Source organism: Clinocottus analis, unplaced genomic scaffold, assembly GCF_023055335.1.
Source record: "Clinocottus analis isolate CAN_PGR_092001 unplaced genomic scaffold, fCliAna1.0.p SCAF_7, whole genome shotgun sequence".
NCBI classification, from domain to species: Eukaryota; Metazoa; Chordata; class Actinopteri; order Perciformes; family Cottidae; genus Clinocottus; species Clinocottus analis.
Genome location: NW_027176229.1, coordinates 10,091,286 through 10,106,362, shown reverse-complemented (window position 1 = coordinate 10,106,362; position 15,077 = coordinate 10,091,286). Strand labels below are relative to the sequence as shown.

The window sequence follows — 15,077 nt, the reverse complement described above, 5'->3', positions numbered from 1 at the left end:
TGGTGCACTTCTACGCAGCCATCATTGAGCCCATCCTCTGCTCCTCCATCACCGTCCGGCATGGTGCAGCCACTGACAAGGACAAGGGCAGACTGCAGAGTATTCAAGATGTTTTTACTGTCATATGCACAGATAACAGACAGTTATTATATACAATGAAAAGCTTATTTTGCTTGGTCCTCCTAACACAGAATTACATTAAACTTAAGGTAAAAAAAAAAAAAGTACAAAAGTATGATAATAGTATTGCTATGATAAATATGATAAAATATTATAATAGTATTGCTATGATAAAATATGATAACAGTATTGCTATGATAATATGATAAAATATGATAATATACCCTCTGCTGAGAGGGTGATTGGCTGCAATCTGGCATCCCTCCAGGACTTATTCATTCAAGGACTCTGAAGTGGGCAAGAAAGATTGTCGCCGACCCCTCTCACGCTGGACATAACCTGCTGGAATACCTTCCCTCTGGCAGGAGGCTGCAGTCCATCAGGACCAAGACCTCACGCCACACCAACAGCTTCTTCCCGTCGGCCGTCAGGTTCATCAACAGAGGACGGGTCCCCTCAGGACTACTTCTTACCGCTCACTCCCCTGCACATCCCTTCACACTTAATTTTTTCATTTTTAAATAAACATGTCACTTTATCATACTTATGACTTTCATCATAGCCTCCATGTGGGAATGTACACCCCAACAATTAAATACAGTTTGTAACTGTGCATAAAAAACAGGAAATCATTAGAACTTTTTTTATAGCTTTAATATACATTTCCCAACATTTTCTAAAATGCCTCTCAAATTGTTTATTTGTTAATAGTAATCCCCAAGTTTGCAAGAGTGCCACCAAATGTTCTCTCATTTCCTACGTCCCCAAAACTAAAGGGAGTCATTTCAGAAAATAGCTTTAAAACACTACATTCTAAAGAGCAAAAGCAGGTTCACATTTCCATTTATTGTTTGGGACCCATGAATAGTTTGCTCATGCCTCAGATGCTGGCTCTGATCCTATGTTGTTATTGCAGAATGAACATTAAATCCCAAACAAATTCAATGCTATCTCATCTATAAAGATAGACATAATCAAGGACTTGAAGTATTGCTTGTTTTACATAGTTCAATCATATATATTGTACTGTGTCATGCAAAATGCTACACAGATAAACTACACTGTGTAATTTATAAAATCTTCATAGCTTTACAGTCAGTTACAATATTCAGTCTCATCCAGTGAATAATTCTGTCGATGCACATGCATATCATTTTCATATTAGTAAAATGCAGCATACGATACAATATTTTTGAAAAATCATTTGCATCGGTTAATATTTGGCAGAACAGAAGCAAATATGCGGCAGTGACACAACACTTAGTTTGGCATGTTACTGATGCTGTGTATTGCCACATTATTTCATTCAGATGTTAAGGGATAGTGCACACCATGGCTTTAACATTTTGCAGTCTTTCCTTTATTTGGCACATGTTGATAAATGCTTAGAAACACCTGGAGCATGTCTACTTGGCACTTAGGTCTAGCAGCAGGTGCTGATAGGCCAGGGTGTTGCCTTTGAAGCTAGCAGCCAGCATTATGTCCTTGTTGTCTACAGATACCAAGCTGAACGCTCGCGGGGCTCTCATGTTGAGCTCCTGGAACGGCTGAAAGCGTTGAGTGAGGTCATCCCACAGGTATACTCTGGAGAAGGAGAAATCACTTCCAAGAATTAGGTACTGGCGGAGCCCCACTGTAAAAGGATACACTGCCATTGAGCCTCGAGAGGGAAGAGTCTGGATCTCTATGAAACGTTGCCCTTCCCAGCGAAGGATCTTGGAGTCACCTATGAAGCGCGTGAGGCAAAGGTAAAGAACTTTCCTCACCCAAAAGTGCTTCACCATCTGTACATCTGCCAGCTCCGTGATTTGGGAGAAAAAAATAAACTGCTTCTGGCTTCGGTTCCACTGGTAAACCACTGGCGTCTGAGAGGCGCTGGAGAGGATGAGGTGAGGCTTTCCCCCAACATCAAGGAACTCCACATGTGTGTCCCGATGCCAGGGATGAAGGGACTGGTGGGTATAGAAACCATTGCTGTTCCAACGATAAATGCTGGTGGAGCCTGCCTTGGAGCTGTCTGCCACTACAAAGTACCACTCTTCATCCAGCTGGAAGGTCTCCACAAAGTTGGGCTTCCTCACGCGAGTAGTGTCAATATCTTGGATCTTTACAAAGCGCTGCGGGTCCTCTTCCCACCTGCGATCACAAAAGGGTTGTTATAGTATCCCGACAGCTTTTCACAGTGAAAATACTATTTTGGGAAACATACTTATTTTCTTTCGCGCAGTGAGTTGGATGAGAAGACTGATACTACTCTCAGCACACATTGAGTAATGTATGGCTTCAATTGACTAGATTCACCATCAACACTGATTGGACATCTGTGTAAAAGGAGGCTACTTTTTATTTTTTAAAATATGCTGGAGAAATTCCACAGGGCACTCGGCCTGCATGATTAGATTGTGAGCCTTACTTGTAGATATGAGATCCACCAAAGAGTTGAGCGACAACCATGTACAGACTGTTGCTTATCACCACTGGTTTGCAGTACACAGCAGAGCGAGCTGCATGAGAGATGCACACAAGCAGAAAATCCATTAGAATATTTTTTCTAAACATGTAATGTTACAATATTTGTGCTTTTATAGCCGGCAACTTACAGGTAATGTTATGAAACTTTCTGAAGCTCATCTCCACGTGATCCCATACATACAAGGTGCAGAACCCAGAATCTGGCTGAGCAAAGGCCACAAACTGATCCTCATTGAACTGATAGGACTCCACTGACACAGAGTGGAAGGGGAAGGTTTCATAAACAGCAAAATCTATGGGAAGACAATGTGGAATTACAATAGTTATAAAACAACATGTCATACCATGACACCATCAAAATGTTTGATTGAGAGAAGGGGAAACCTGCGCTGATGCAGTTGAAGTCTCGTGGTGTGAGGTCGTGGATTCTCCGTCCTTGGAATTCAAAAGGGCTGGCACAATAGATAGCAGGAACAGAAGTGTTGGTCTTCTCCATCCAGTCGACCAGCCATTTGATCTTACAGTCGCAGCGGAAAGAGTTCCCTCGCAAGTCTCTGAGTAACAGGTAAGGGAGAGAGACCATATCAGTTTGTATTTTAATGCTCAAATTTAAATCAGAATCAGCCTTAAAGGTCAACCAAGTATGTCTGCAAATACATGGAATTAGATTTTGTTTTCATCTCTTTCAATGTACGAACACAGTGTTAATAACGGCTAATAACAGCTGGGAGAAAGACAACAAAGCTGGACAGAAAAATGGTAAAGAATAGGGCAGGACTGTTATATACACAAATGCTGACCAAAATCTTCCTAACCTAACAGGAAAGAAAAGAACAGACAAAGGTGTTTTAGTGCACCAGCATGTTTGACTCAGACACAACTCACACACTAGAGCCAGACACTTGGTAGTCCACTAAGCCCTGAGGGAACCACGGCAAACCAGTGTTTTGTCGAGACCGATTGTAGGGTCGAAGCTCTCGGGTCAAGACACAGTGAAGGCACACTTACAAATCAGTGAGGATGTCTAGATGTTTGAAGAGATCTCTTGGCAGCTGCTGCAGGTTGTTGTTTGAGAGAGATCTGGAAAAAAAGAGAAAAAAAGTTGTCTTTACCGGTTGTACTGTATGGTTGCTAAAGAAACTGTGTACCTGCTCTTTCAAGTTTATTTTCAGTTGTGTTTCTAAATGTATTATACCGCCATCCGATAGTCTATTGTGCAAAGTGACAATTGGTAGACAGGGTTTCTTATCTTATTAGCTCAACACAATACTTACAAATGAGTCAGAGACTTGAGTCCTCTGAGGGTGTACTTCGAGAGAGCCTGGATGTCGTTATTCTCAATGAAGCTGAAGAGAGAACAAACCGCTCAATGTCACACAATCATGACAGCCTATTCGTATTATAGGATGTCATGCGAGTTTGTGTTGTCAGTGCCGGGTACAATAGGAATTTGACTTTAAGCAGCAATTATGTCAGTAATATGATTGATTTACGATCAAAAGGTAATGGCATGTCTATTTTGAGGAATAAGTCTGAGTTGAAAACAAATGATGTGACAATACAGATACATATTCTATTATTTTTTGTTTTCTATTTGATAGGTCCTACTGAATACAAACACTGTATAAACTGCAAAAAAAAGAGAAACCTTAAAAAAAGACTGGTGACGGTAAAAGCTAACTGCATGCCTTTGATTAATGTGATACAAATAAGTGCAGCCAGTGTTCAAAAGGTCTGAGGATCCGCATTACCGTCGTGTTTTGTTTATTGTTAGACGTGGACATAAAGCGTATATATATATATATATATATATATATATATATATATATATATATATATATATATATATATATATTAGTATTCATAGCAGGTAGTGATGGTATTGGCAGTGATGCAGAGGCCTGATGCTTGGGCTGCAGCCAAAGCCACACAGCAAGCCGCCGGAGAAAAGGCCATCATTGAGAGCTGCATGCTCCAAGCCATTAGCGAACTACTTTCTAAAGTCCATCAATTTACCAAATGGTATATTCAGCTTGATCGCATAGATGATTTATTTTCGGTTTTACTTTTGGCATTCTTTGCAATACTGCAGTCCAATCCTTAAATCTTACAGTGCTGAATTGAGGTTAATTCAATTCACTCTGCAGGAAAGTAAAGCTACCTACACATACTGTAATTAATCATACACGAAAGTAAACAATGCATGACAGAAAGAGTGCAATACAGAAAATCTGCTGAAACCTTAGCTTTTATACGAGCCTGCGTAGCTTGCGCTAAACAATTACAGCATACTGGTGAATGCAACACATGATGTAAAACTAGTAGGAACAACACGAGAGTCAAAGTAAGCAAGCTGACTCAGTAACAGTTACACAGATTACGCAGATACAACAAAAACTTCTCAAAATCCTTTTTGTCGATCCATTTAAGGTGAGACGCTTACAGGTACTGCAGCTGAGAGAGGCCAGCGAAGGCATCATCAGCAATCATGGTGAATGTGTTGGAGTTCAAGAGCCTGCAAAAAGGAGACAATAATGATCAAGTCATGTAGATGGCATGGGATATCTGTTCTACTAAAGTGAGAGGCTAAACCACCAACTGACATATTAATATATAAAAAGAATGATTTGTATTTGTGTTTGGGCTATAATTCAGAGATGCTTCTTAAAGAAGAGAGTACGATACATTCATAAAAACAGCTATAATCTCACAGTATATAAAGCTAATGTAATGTGAACACGCGAATACTTTGGAATCACAGAAACACACACAGACCTATACAAAAACACACACACGGACGTGACCACACACTCATGATTACGTCTGAGTAGATAAACGGGCCTTTGTCCGGAAGAGCACAACTGAAGGGACTCAGTGATTGGTAATGACACTGATACAGAGCCACTTTACTCTTATTACTGCTATGTCACCACTGTTTTCAATAAGCATTCATTTCTAGTAGCTGAAGTCACTTCCATTGTCCCTGCAAAACAAAAGCTGTCTGCGAGCGCTACAATATCGGCTGTGTTAAAATATATGTGACATTAACTGATTGTATGTGTTAAGCTCACTAGTAGTAGAAAACATATGAATTAAGAAACAAGTATGTTTAAAGGTTGTGAAAGTTCCCGTTGTGGGTCGGGACACTCACAGGAACTGCAGAAGATGAAGGTGCGAGAAAGCTCCCTCTGGGATTGTAGTAAAGGCTGCGTTTACCATGGTCCTGTTCAGACAAATATCATCATCATCATCATCATCATCATTAGATGTAGTCATTTCATGGATGGATGGAGTCATTTCAAGTGTTTCCTGGAGGAAAATGTCTTATGCCAACATAGACTGTGTGTTAAAGTATAACTTCTCCTTCATAACCTTCATTACAGAGTAAATATGAAGTATGTGTTATATATATATATATATATATATATATATATATATATATATATATATATATATATATATATATATATATATATATAAAACTAGGACACACAAGGCTTTTTCTTCACATCTTCTCTATTGTAAAAGGAGGACACCTCAACCAGCTTGTGCTCAGGAATTCCCTTGACTCAATATCCAGCCCCTCTGCCAATGGGGTTCAGTGTCAGTGTCAGGGGCAACTTGTAATTTTCTAAGTGGAATACACATCAAGTGTTAAGCTTTCCATTTCATTAAATGTGCTCCATTTCAAGATTAGATCTCTCAGAGAAGAAATAGGTCTCTGCAGAGAAGTAGGGAATATATTGTTAGTATTACTCTGGAGCTTGACAGGATTTTACAGCTGTGCTTCCCCAGTTAAGTTAAAAAAAATAATGTGCAGTAAAGAAACAAAATGATTATAATTATCATGTAATGCTGTATGGTAGAACTCTCTCAATGCAAAGACACATTGCATCAAGAAAACATCAGCTTGCAACAAATAGCTATATTTCTTTTATTAACCTAAAAGTGTATATAAATCTATCCAATTTTAGTTTATTAAAAGAAAAGTAGGGATTCACACATAATTACATAAAAGAGAGTGACATCAGTGATGTACCCACCTCCACCAATATGCATAATGCTTACACGTAATACAGGTTATGAAAATATATGCTTTTGAAAAGTGAAAACCACAAACACACACAGATGTTGGACTCACAAAGAGATGATTCCAGGTGGGAAGCTCTTGGGGATGGCCTTGGTATCCACACAGAAGGCACTGTCTTTGGTGCAGGAGCAGGTCCCAGGACATCTGGGAATCTTTGGGGCTCTCCTGGCGTTCGATTCCCTCGGCAGGCAGAGACACAGGCACAGAAGCGACAAGCAGATCAGCCTCGTCCATCTCTGTCCGAGCTCCAGCATCCTTGGGCAGGAATGAAGGGAAGCTGTGTGGATGAGCTTCTTGAAGTTTCTCCTCAGTGGCTTGTTGAGACGCAATGGTCAGCCTGCCTACAACCCAGACGCTCTGGTAATGCTCAGCACAGAGTTGAGCAAGAGAGTGAGCGAATGGGTAAGCGAGGGAGGGAGGGAGGGAGGGATGGAGGGAGGAAGGAAAGTAAGCATAGTCCTGTGGGTGTGCTCTGCAGCTTCCTTGGATCTGTCTAATCTTCCTCTCTCAGGAGCTGCTGCCAGACTGCACACTGCAGGAATGACGAGCAAGGCTGCTTTCTCCGCACTAGGACCTGTAGGAAGCGTAGCTGACAATGAATTATTTACTACTGTACATGCAGAAACCCTGAGAACAACAGCAGCAGGGAGGGAGAGAGGGGGTGAGGAAGCTAGGTCATTGCTGATGGAACATTATACTGCTGTATACTGTGAAGCTCTTATCAGGTGTGAAGTTGTGTAGAGCTGCTGCAGTCATGAGAGCAGACAAGGAGGGATCAAGGATGCAGTGGGGAAATGTCTGTGCATGCATCCATGTGTCAGTGGCTGTGTGTGTGTGGGAGGGTGCTTGCATTCTGGCAGCTTTTCACAGCAACCAGTGATGAGACTTTCTCAAAGCATGAAGGTGCACACCAAGAAACACTGCCTATTAATGCATCCAATAATGCTTTGCAAAATACTCCAGTGCTATACTAGAAAATAGCTAGATTGGGATTGTCCTGATAATTGCATTTTAAAGCCACTACGTCTCAGATGTCAGTGATGATGAACCACATTTGTAACCCTGTGATGCCCAAATTAATCATTTTCCTATTTCTGGCTGGCCTATTTTGATCTCTACTTATTTAGCAAAAAGGACAAGAGGACCCAAATGTGGTTGTTAAGGAAAAAACATTTACACATGTTTTTCACTTCAAGCTTAAAGTTCACAGGGTTACTCCAGTGATCACATATTGCACTAAGCGGTCTAATTCAAAGGAGCAGAAGCTGAGATATTCTGACTTGTGGTTTGTAGTATGGGTCGAGCTCCACGGGTCCTACAAATCCCATAATGCAATTTAACAGCATCTTGGCCCTCCCCGCCTGGTACTCCCACATCTTTTAAACTGCGCATCGAGTTTGTAACATGTGCTTCCTATTAAAATTGGATTGTTTTTACAGGCTGAGTCATTGTGACATGTAAATCGTAATGTGTAAAATGGGTGGGGTGCTGCTTTGATAGGCTTTTAGAAGACTTTTTTTTGTTTTGTTGCTTTTGCTTTAACGCCATTAAAAACCCAATGTGTGCAATTCTTATCGTTACTTCTTGTCTTGAATGAGTTTATGTACAAACAGCAGATAAGAAACAAATACCAGATATGACTCGAAAAAAAATTTCTGCCCTGTGACTCACACCTCTGACACCAGAGGGCGCTGTTGACCACAAAATCAAGTCAACCCCAGGCAGGTGACGGTGCAGAGTGGCTGAATGGCTACTGGCAGGGCTGCGGCCTCAGTGCCAGGCATTACCAGCCTTCCCTCACAAGGACTCCGTTGTTACACGCAAAGGACCCTGCAACACTGTCTGCCCAGGCTCCAGCACAGTGCTCCCAACCCAGACAGGCATGTGATGTCAACCATCTGATACACAGCAGCAGTTTTTGTTGTGGTCATTTTAAAACACACAATAACTATCTCAGACAACAAAATACAACCTTACAATATTTAGTTTTTCCTTTAATCTTCTTTCTTTCTTCCTTTCTTTCAGTCATATCCCCATGTCCTTTAATCTATGCCAACTCTAAGCCATGAAATTAAATAAAAAGCATTATCTTGATGGATGAAAGAGGATGAAAGCTCAGAATGTCTTCAGGGGCTCTATTTGAAATCTGTTAGATATTTAATTTGCATTAATAGGACAGTTTGATGGTTGTCAGTAAAAAATAATCTACGGTCTTTGAACCAAAATCTGTGCATCCCTCAAGCCCCATGGTAGACAACAGACACTTTGTGGGAATTCACATGTGAAGTTAGAAAATGATGGGCGTCTCTTTCCGCATTAAGGAATGCCATTTCCTGTACAGGAGCTATTTTGATGCATTATTTTTTCATGTGCTTTTCTCAGTGTGTTGGCATGCATCTTAGTTTTTATGTTACGCTTAGCGAGGAGCAGCTAATGCCTGAGTTTACTGCTCGCTGAACTCCACCCATTTCCAACCTCCGGTGGGAACCAACATAATTGCATGGCATAGAGAACGGAGCATGAAACAGCAGCTGGGAACCCTAACACATCCCGTGTGAGGCAGAGGAATCTGAAATGCTGCTGAGATTTAGCCACACAATTCCCTCTTTACATACTTAACTAAATCACAGGTTTCACTTTAAAATGCTGTTTTGGACAACGTGCTTTATGAAATATATATATATATATATATATATATATATATATATATATATATATATATATATATATATATATATATATATATATACCTAAAAAAGGAAAGCTTTTGTCTTCAGAAGTCATTATTTTGTTTTTGAATGACAGACAACTTTGTTAGCAACTTTTAAAGGAATAGTTTGACATTTTGGGGAATATGCTTATTTACTTTCTTACCAGGAGTTTTATGTATACCATTTGCATGCTTGTACGGTTAATACCGCTCTCTTTATACATCCTTTGCAAATGAATACTGGTATGAGGCTAGAGCCAGCAGCCAGTTAGCCTAGCTTAGCAGAAGGGTGGAAACTAGAAAACAGCTAGCTTGGCCCTGTTTGAATGAAATCCGCCGACCAGAACCTCTAATGCTCACTAAGAGGGGATAAGCTCGTATGTGTTCAATACATACGAGAACAAATACAAGTATAAATGTGTTAATTGATAAATGATACATTTGCTGTAGGTTCTTCCCTACAAGTGAACCCTTTTTACATTACATTTCTTTCACAATGGTTATACATTATTTGAAACATATTAATTATATTTTAACTGAAGTGAGGAAAAACTGAGTTTTATTGTGTTTCTACAGAGCGTGCAGCTCTCCATCAGTCCGGTAATGCATAGCATTAGCAGCTGTGCCTCCTGAACCGCCTTGCTTTATATCAACGTTTCAAGTAATAAAAGAAGTTCAGCCAAGCTACCACTCACTCTGAGGCTTCGGCATTAGCAGGAGCACTTGGCCATGCGGAGTTTTGTAAAATTAAGTCATCAAACATCACAAAGCACTTCTTTCTCCTGAGCCAGCCTCTCTCCAGCTCATTATACCCACTGCAGTCTGGCAGCGGGTTCAAAACTTCTCTCATCTTCATGAACCAGCCCAGCTCAGGGAATCAAACCCTGTTTCGACAACTTTAACTCTACGTCACAGCCACGTTTAACTCTGACTTTGTTCACTTCAGCTTCAAACCCACAGCCCACTCTGATTATGGGCCAAAGAGTCTGAAAAGAGCTCTCTGTCTGTCTGTTTCCTTTTCAGTTAGGCTTTCACGGTTTAGCCTCCTGGCTGCACAGGAAGCAGGATAAAAACAAAGTAGGAAGAAAGACGAAATGAGTTTCACCTCAGTGCTTTTCAGGGAAAATCCCAGCAGCTCCAGGCAATGCGCTTCATACAGGAGTCACAAAGGTGTTGAGACTTCAGTCAGACATGTACGCACAAGTTATGGTATTTCTATACTGTTGATACTGTGCTTTTGGAGACACAAAAGCACTATGTCGGCAGCTCCACTGCATATCTTTACGCAAAGAGATTAACAGAGGTGGACAAGGGCACAAATAAACAGGCGATTCTGAGGTATTAAATCATTAACTTAATCTTCATGTGTCGTCTTGAGGCCAATAGCTGATAGATGCCAGTAATTCAGGTGGCCAAGTCTGAGGACAAGTTGACGTCAGATGTCCTCCTCTCTTAGTCAGGAGCAAATAATGCATTGACACGTGCCCAAGAAATTCAATAAGGTAAGTGTTTGTCACTACAAGGCTTGATGAGCAAAAATCTGTCACGTTTGACGACTCTGTCTTTAAAAAGCAATCGTCGGGCTGCCAACACATCAATAAAATTCACAATTATTTCAAATTAGACAATAAAGGTTGGTGCTTTGGGCAAGTCTAGTAAGAGCAATGCAATCTGGTAAATGAAACTGCAGGCTATAGGATACCTTTCGGATTTTATACCAAACAGTGCCAAGAAAACAACTGTCCCAAATTGCTTTTATTCCTCGCCCCCCTCTTTAAGTGCGGCTCAGTCACTGCAAGGTATGTCAGCCAATCTCATCCGAGGCTCAATTCAATTAAAGAGAGTACAAAGACATATGGCTCAGGGTCCCGTGATATGATTAGAGTTTTGTGCACAACGAGGCTGCTGCTTTGATTCATGCCCTCTCTTATCTGGTCACTCACAGTGACGGGCTGAAACAACTGAGCCAGGGAGGGCTCCCTCAGGTGCGCTGCAGTATCCTCAGGGGGCTATAAACGGCATCCTGATCTTCGACAATCATCGGGTCATACTGTCATCTTTGCAATGAAAACAGGCTGCTGTGACAAACCTGGCACAAACACAAAGTCTTTTTTTTTCTGAACAGGGATTTGTTTTTAATTAGAATTCTGACATTTTAAGGCTCTCATGGGATGAAGAAAGTCGTCCAAACCAAAGGCCATGCTGCTATCTTAGTTTTCTATCAGGACAATGCAGAGGAGCAACTGTACCCCAACCCCTCCCCCCCTCATCTTCTGGCTAAACTGCCATAAAAGACAGGTGATACGCCTCATGGGATAGGGATGTGTCGAAGGAATGCATATATGCAGGTATCCTGCTGCCTGTGGGGACTGTGGAGAAAGGCCCAGCGCACCAGTTGATCCTGTTTGATAAAAGCCCTGACAGGCCCAGATTATATGTCTCAGCCTGGAGGAGGTGTCTGTGTCTCATTCCTGCACTGAAGAAAGTCGATCTGGTGGGAATGAGGCGGGGCCATGCCTGTAGGCGTCGGTTTTTGAATGGATGCCAACACACACCTTGTTGGGCAGACACAACTACCATCAACTCCACCCTCTGCTAGCTCAACACCAAACAAACATCCTCACCCATCTCATTTACCTGACCACACCTGTGCCTCCAGATGCCATAAATACTCTTTCCGCAAATCAGGACAGAGATACATTTTGCTGCCAGAAATGTTTGCTTCAAAATGTCAAATGTTTTGTCCCTTGAAACACTTACTGGTCATCTATCTGTAGCAACAAGAGGAAGCGTACAGAGGATAGGGTAACACATTTGTGTTGAAGGGGAAACTTGGATAATAAATAATGCTAACTTGAACTACTTTAAGTGTTACTCTATCACTGAGTATGTAATTCATAGTTACAGGTTACATACATGGGGACAAGATACATATTCTTTAGGTCACAATATTTTCCCTTTCATAATTATTGTTAAATATTGCAGCATTCAAAACCACTATTTACTTTAGAATCAACACCAAAATGGTTAAACAACAAATATTTCACACACTATGTCAATCCAACTAATTTTAACATAATACCAGTGTAGGGAATGGATAATTCCCCATAAAGTTATTGCTTATGGATTTTTGTGATGTGGAGAAAAGAAGCAAAAAGGCAGCGACTCAAAGACAATCGTGAGACACAATGAGTGACAGGCCGTGCCCCGGGCTCACCCCTTCTGTTATGTCTGTCCCACAGAGCAGCCAGGGCGCCGGGGACCTGTCATGCAGACAGCCATCTCACAAACAGGGGCCCAGGCGCTCTGTGGAGACAGAAACGTCAACAACCAAAGAGCACAGACAAGAAAAGTACCACCAACTGCCTTCGTCTGTCATCTTAACTTCAGGAGGCCAACAGAGGGTTCAGCACTGAGACTTCCCCATCCGGAGACAAAACATTTATAACATATCATTAAAGTATTACATATTTTGTTTTGCTGAAAAATGTCCTCAAGAGTTTAAACTACACCCAAAACTACATTGTTCGCATTTATAGACACAAAACAGCTGCTCATCATCTTATTGTTAACGAGGGCGGGGAATCTCTCACAGTCAGCAAACAAAAGAAAATTGTCAATCTATGGTGGACCGGATTCAAGCCTGTCTGCTGTGGTTACACACACACACTTCACGTCTGAGGTCTCTTCTTTATGTGCTCATCATAGAGGAATGCAAGGACGAGAGACATGTCTCCTTCACCTTGCACATGGACGCTGGCCAGAAGGATATTCATGAGTTTCAGCACTGCACTTCTGTAACCCTTGCCTCTGTCCCCGCATGTTCATTGACAGCTTCCCTCCACTAAACTCTCTTCCCTCACTCCCATAAATAATCAGTTCATTTGTGAAGAGATAGAGGTGCACAACAACAGGCTGACGTCACCGCTCCTTGTTTTCAGGAGGCTCAAATAAGCAGAAACACACATACACACACGCACACACACACACACACACACACACACACACACACACACCATCATCATCATCATCATCATCATCTCTGGCGTCACCCTCTCAGGATCCTCTTTCCTAACTGCGGGTGAGAAAGATACTCTGATTAAAGACATGTCTTCTCCACGTGGTGCAGAGAGTTGAAGGGCAGGTCATCCGTCACCACTGACAGGAAACGCACAGGGTGGAGATTAATGCTGATGCTCAGGCTGTTCTCTGGACCTAGAGATGATAATCCCAAACTGGAATAAATCAAACCATTTCTGGTAAACAGGAACACAAAGCAATTCATCAAACTAGCCACCAAGGAAACATGCATGGGTCTCATCTTGCTCAGATTACTGTCTGTTGAAAAGATGTGCAGTTTGCAGATGATATGTTCAATTTTGTTTGATATCTGTTTGTGTTACTCTGCAATTAACTGATATTTCAAGGAACATAAGTACATTTACCAAAGAGGAGATGGCAGTGAAAAAAAAAACAAGTGTGGCAGTAGCCTATGTTAAAAAATAGCAAATTGTAAAACATATAATATTATTTACCTCTTAATGGGTTATTCCAGTCATCACACTTCAACATGTAAAGCATGGGGACTCCATGTTAGCTGCTCCCTGAGGCTGTACTTTGGTACAACATGCTTTGACCTAAATGCAACCGTTAGCATGCTAACAAAGCTAATCTAAAAAAAAAAGCGTAGAATATTAGCTGAACATTTTGTCAACATTTGAAATTTGAAATGTCTCGAGCTGAACGTATGAAGAACCTGTAAACGTTTGAAGTTAAAGATGATTTGAAGATTTCCCCATTGGGTCCCATTATAAAAAAATCATAAAAAGCTTAATTAAAAAATTTGAAATGTCAGAAATATGAAACGGAAGTTGCCATCGTGTCCTTAAGTAGTTGAATAATTAAACTTTTTTCTGGAGCTGAAAATATGAAGGAGCTGAAGAGGTCCAAAATACGTACGGGAGAAATAGAAGAAGAAGAATTTAAAGTTTTTTAAAGATTTGAAGAACAATATAGTTGGAAGGCTTGCAGCATTCCAACTAAATATCAAACCTCTGTTTCTTTTAGTAAAACAGCTTTTCCCTTCATATTATGACAAGTACACAATACATATCAACATGTATTGCTCCAGCTTCAAGTTCTGTAAAATAATTATGAATGTATGGGAAATTATTCTTATTTGATGGGAGGTTACACACTCATCCAGTTTGTCACACATTAAATCTGCCAAGTGTAACTAAAATATGGATGAGTAAAATAGATAATATAGTAAGAATCCTTTATTAATCTTACATCAGGGAAATTTACAAACATATTACATATTTACATACATAATCTTTTTTTGATCTCTGCATTTTGACCCAACCTTAGTAATTAAGGAGCAGTGGGCTGCTGTGAAGCACCAAGGGAGCAGCTGGGAGTTTAGTGTCTTGCTCATGGACACTTCAACGTGCGAACTACAGGGAGACTGAGGGTTGAATCAGCTTGTAGTTTCAGACGACCACACTCCCCATGAGCTACATACCAACATGTCATTAGTTCCTCTCTTAAAAACAACAGTTTATTGATACTGATGAAAATGATGTCACTGAACCACTCTGCTCATTTGTGTTCCCAATAGAAGAAAAAAAAAGGGATTTTTCTTAGTTTCATCATGCGGAGTTCTAAGATGACAGGTTTGTTATT

General features: G+C 40.8%; 1 protein-coding gene across 1 annotated transcript; it reads right to left on the bottom strand.

Annotated features, from left to right (window-relative positions):
• Positions 1-776: 776 nt before the first annotated feature.
• Positions 777-7,071, bottom strand: lgi3 (leucine-rich repeat LGI family, member 3). The gene is made up of 9 exons (XM_068605074.1): positions 6,734-7,071; positions 5,744-5,815; positions 5,036-5,107; positions 3,867-3,938; positions 3,601-3,672; positions 2,977-3,146; positions 2,721-2,885; positions 2,534-2,624; positions 777-2,256 (listed from the first exon to the last, which is right to left on the bottom strand). Exons 1-9 carry the CDS (start codon positions 6,934-6,936, stop codon positions 1,527-1,529), a joined length of 1,647 nt encoding a protein of 548 aa, XP_068461175.1. The 5' UTR covers positions 6,937-7,071; the 3' UTR covers positions 777-1,526.
• Positions 7,072-15,077: the final 8,006 nt, after the last annotated feature.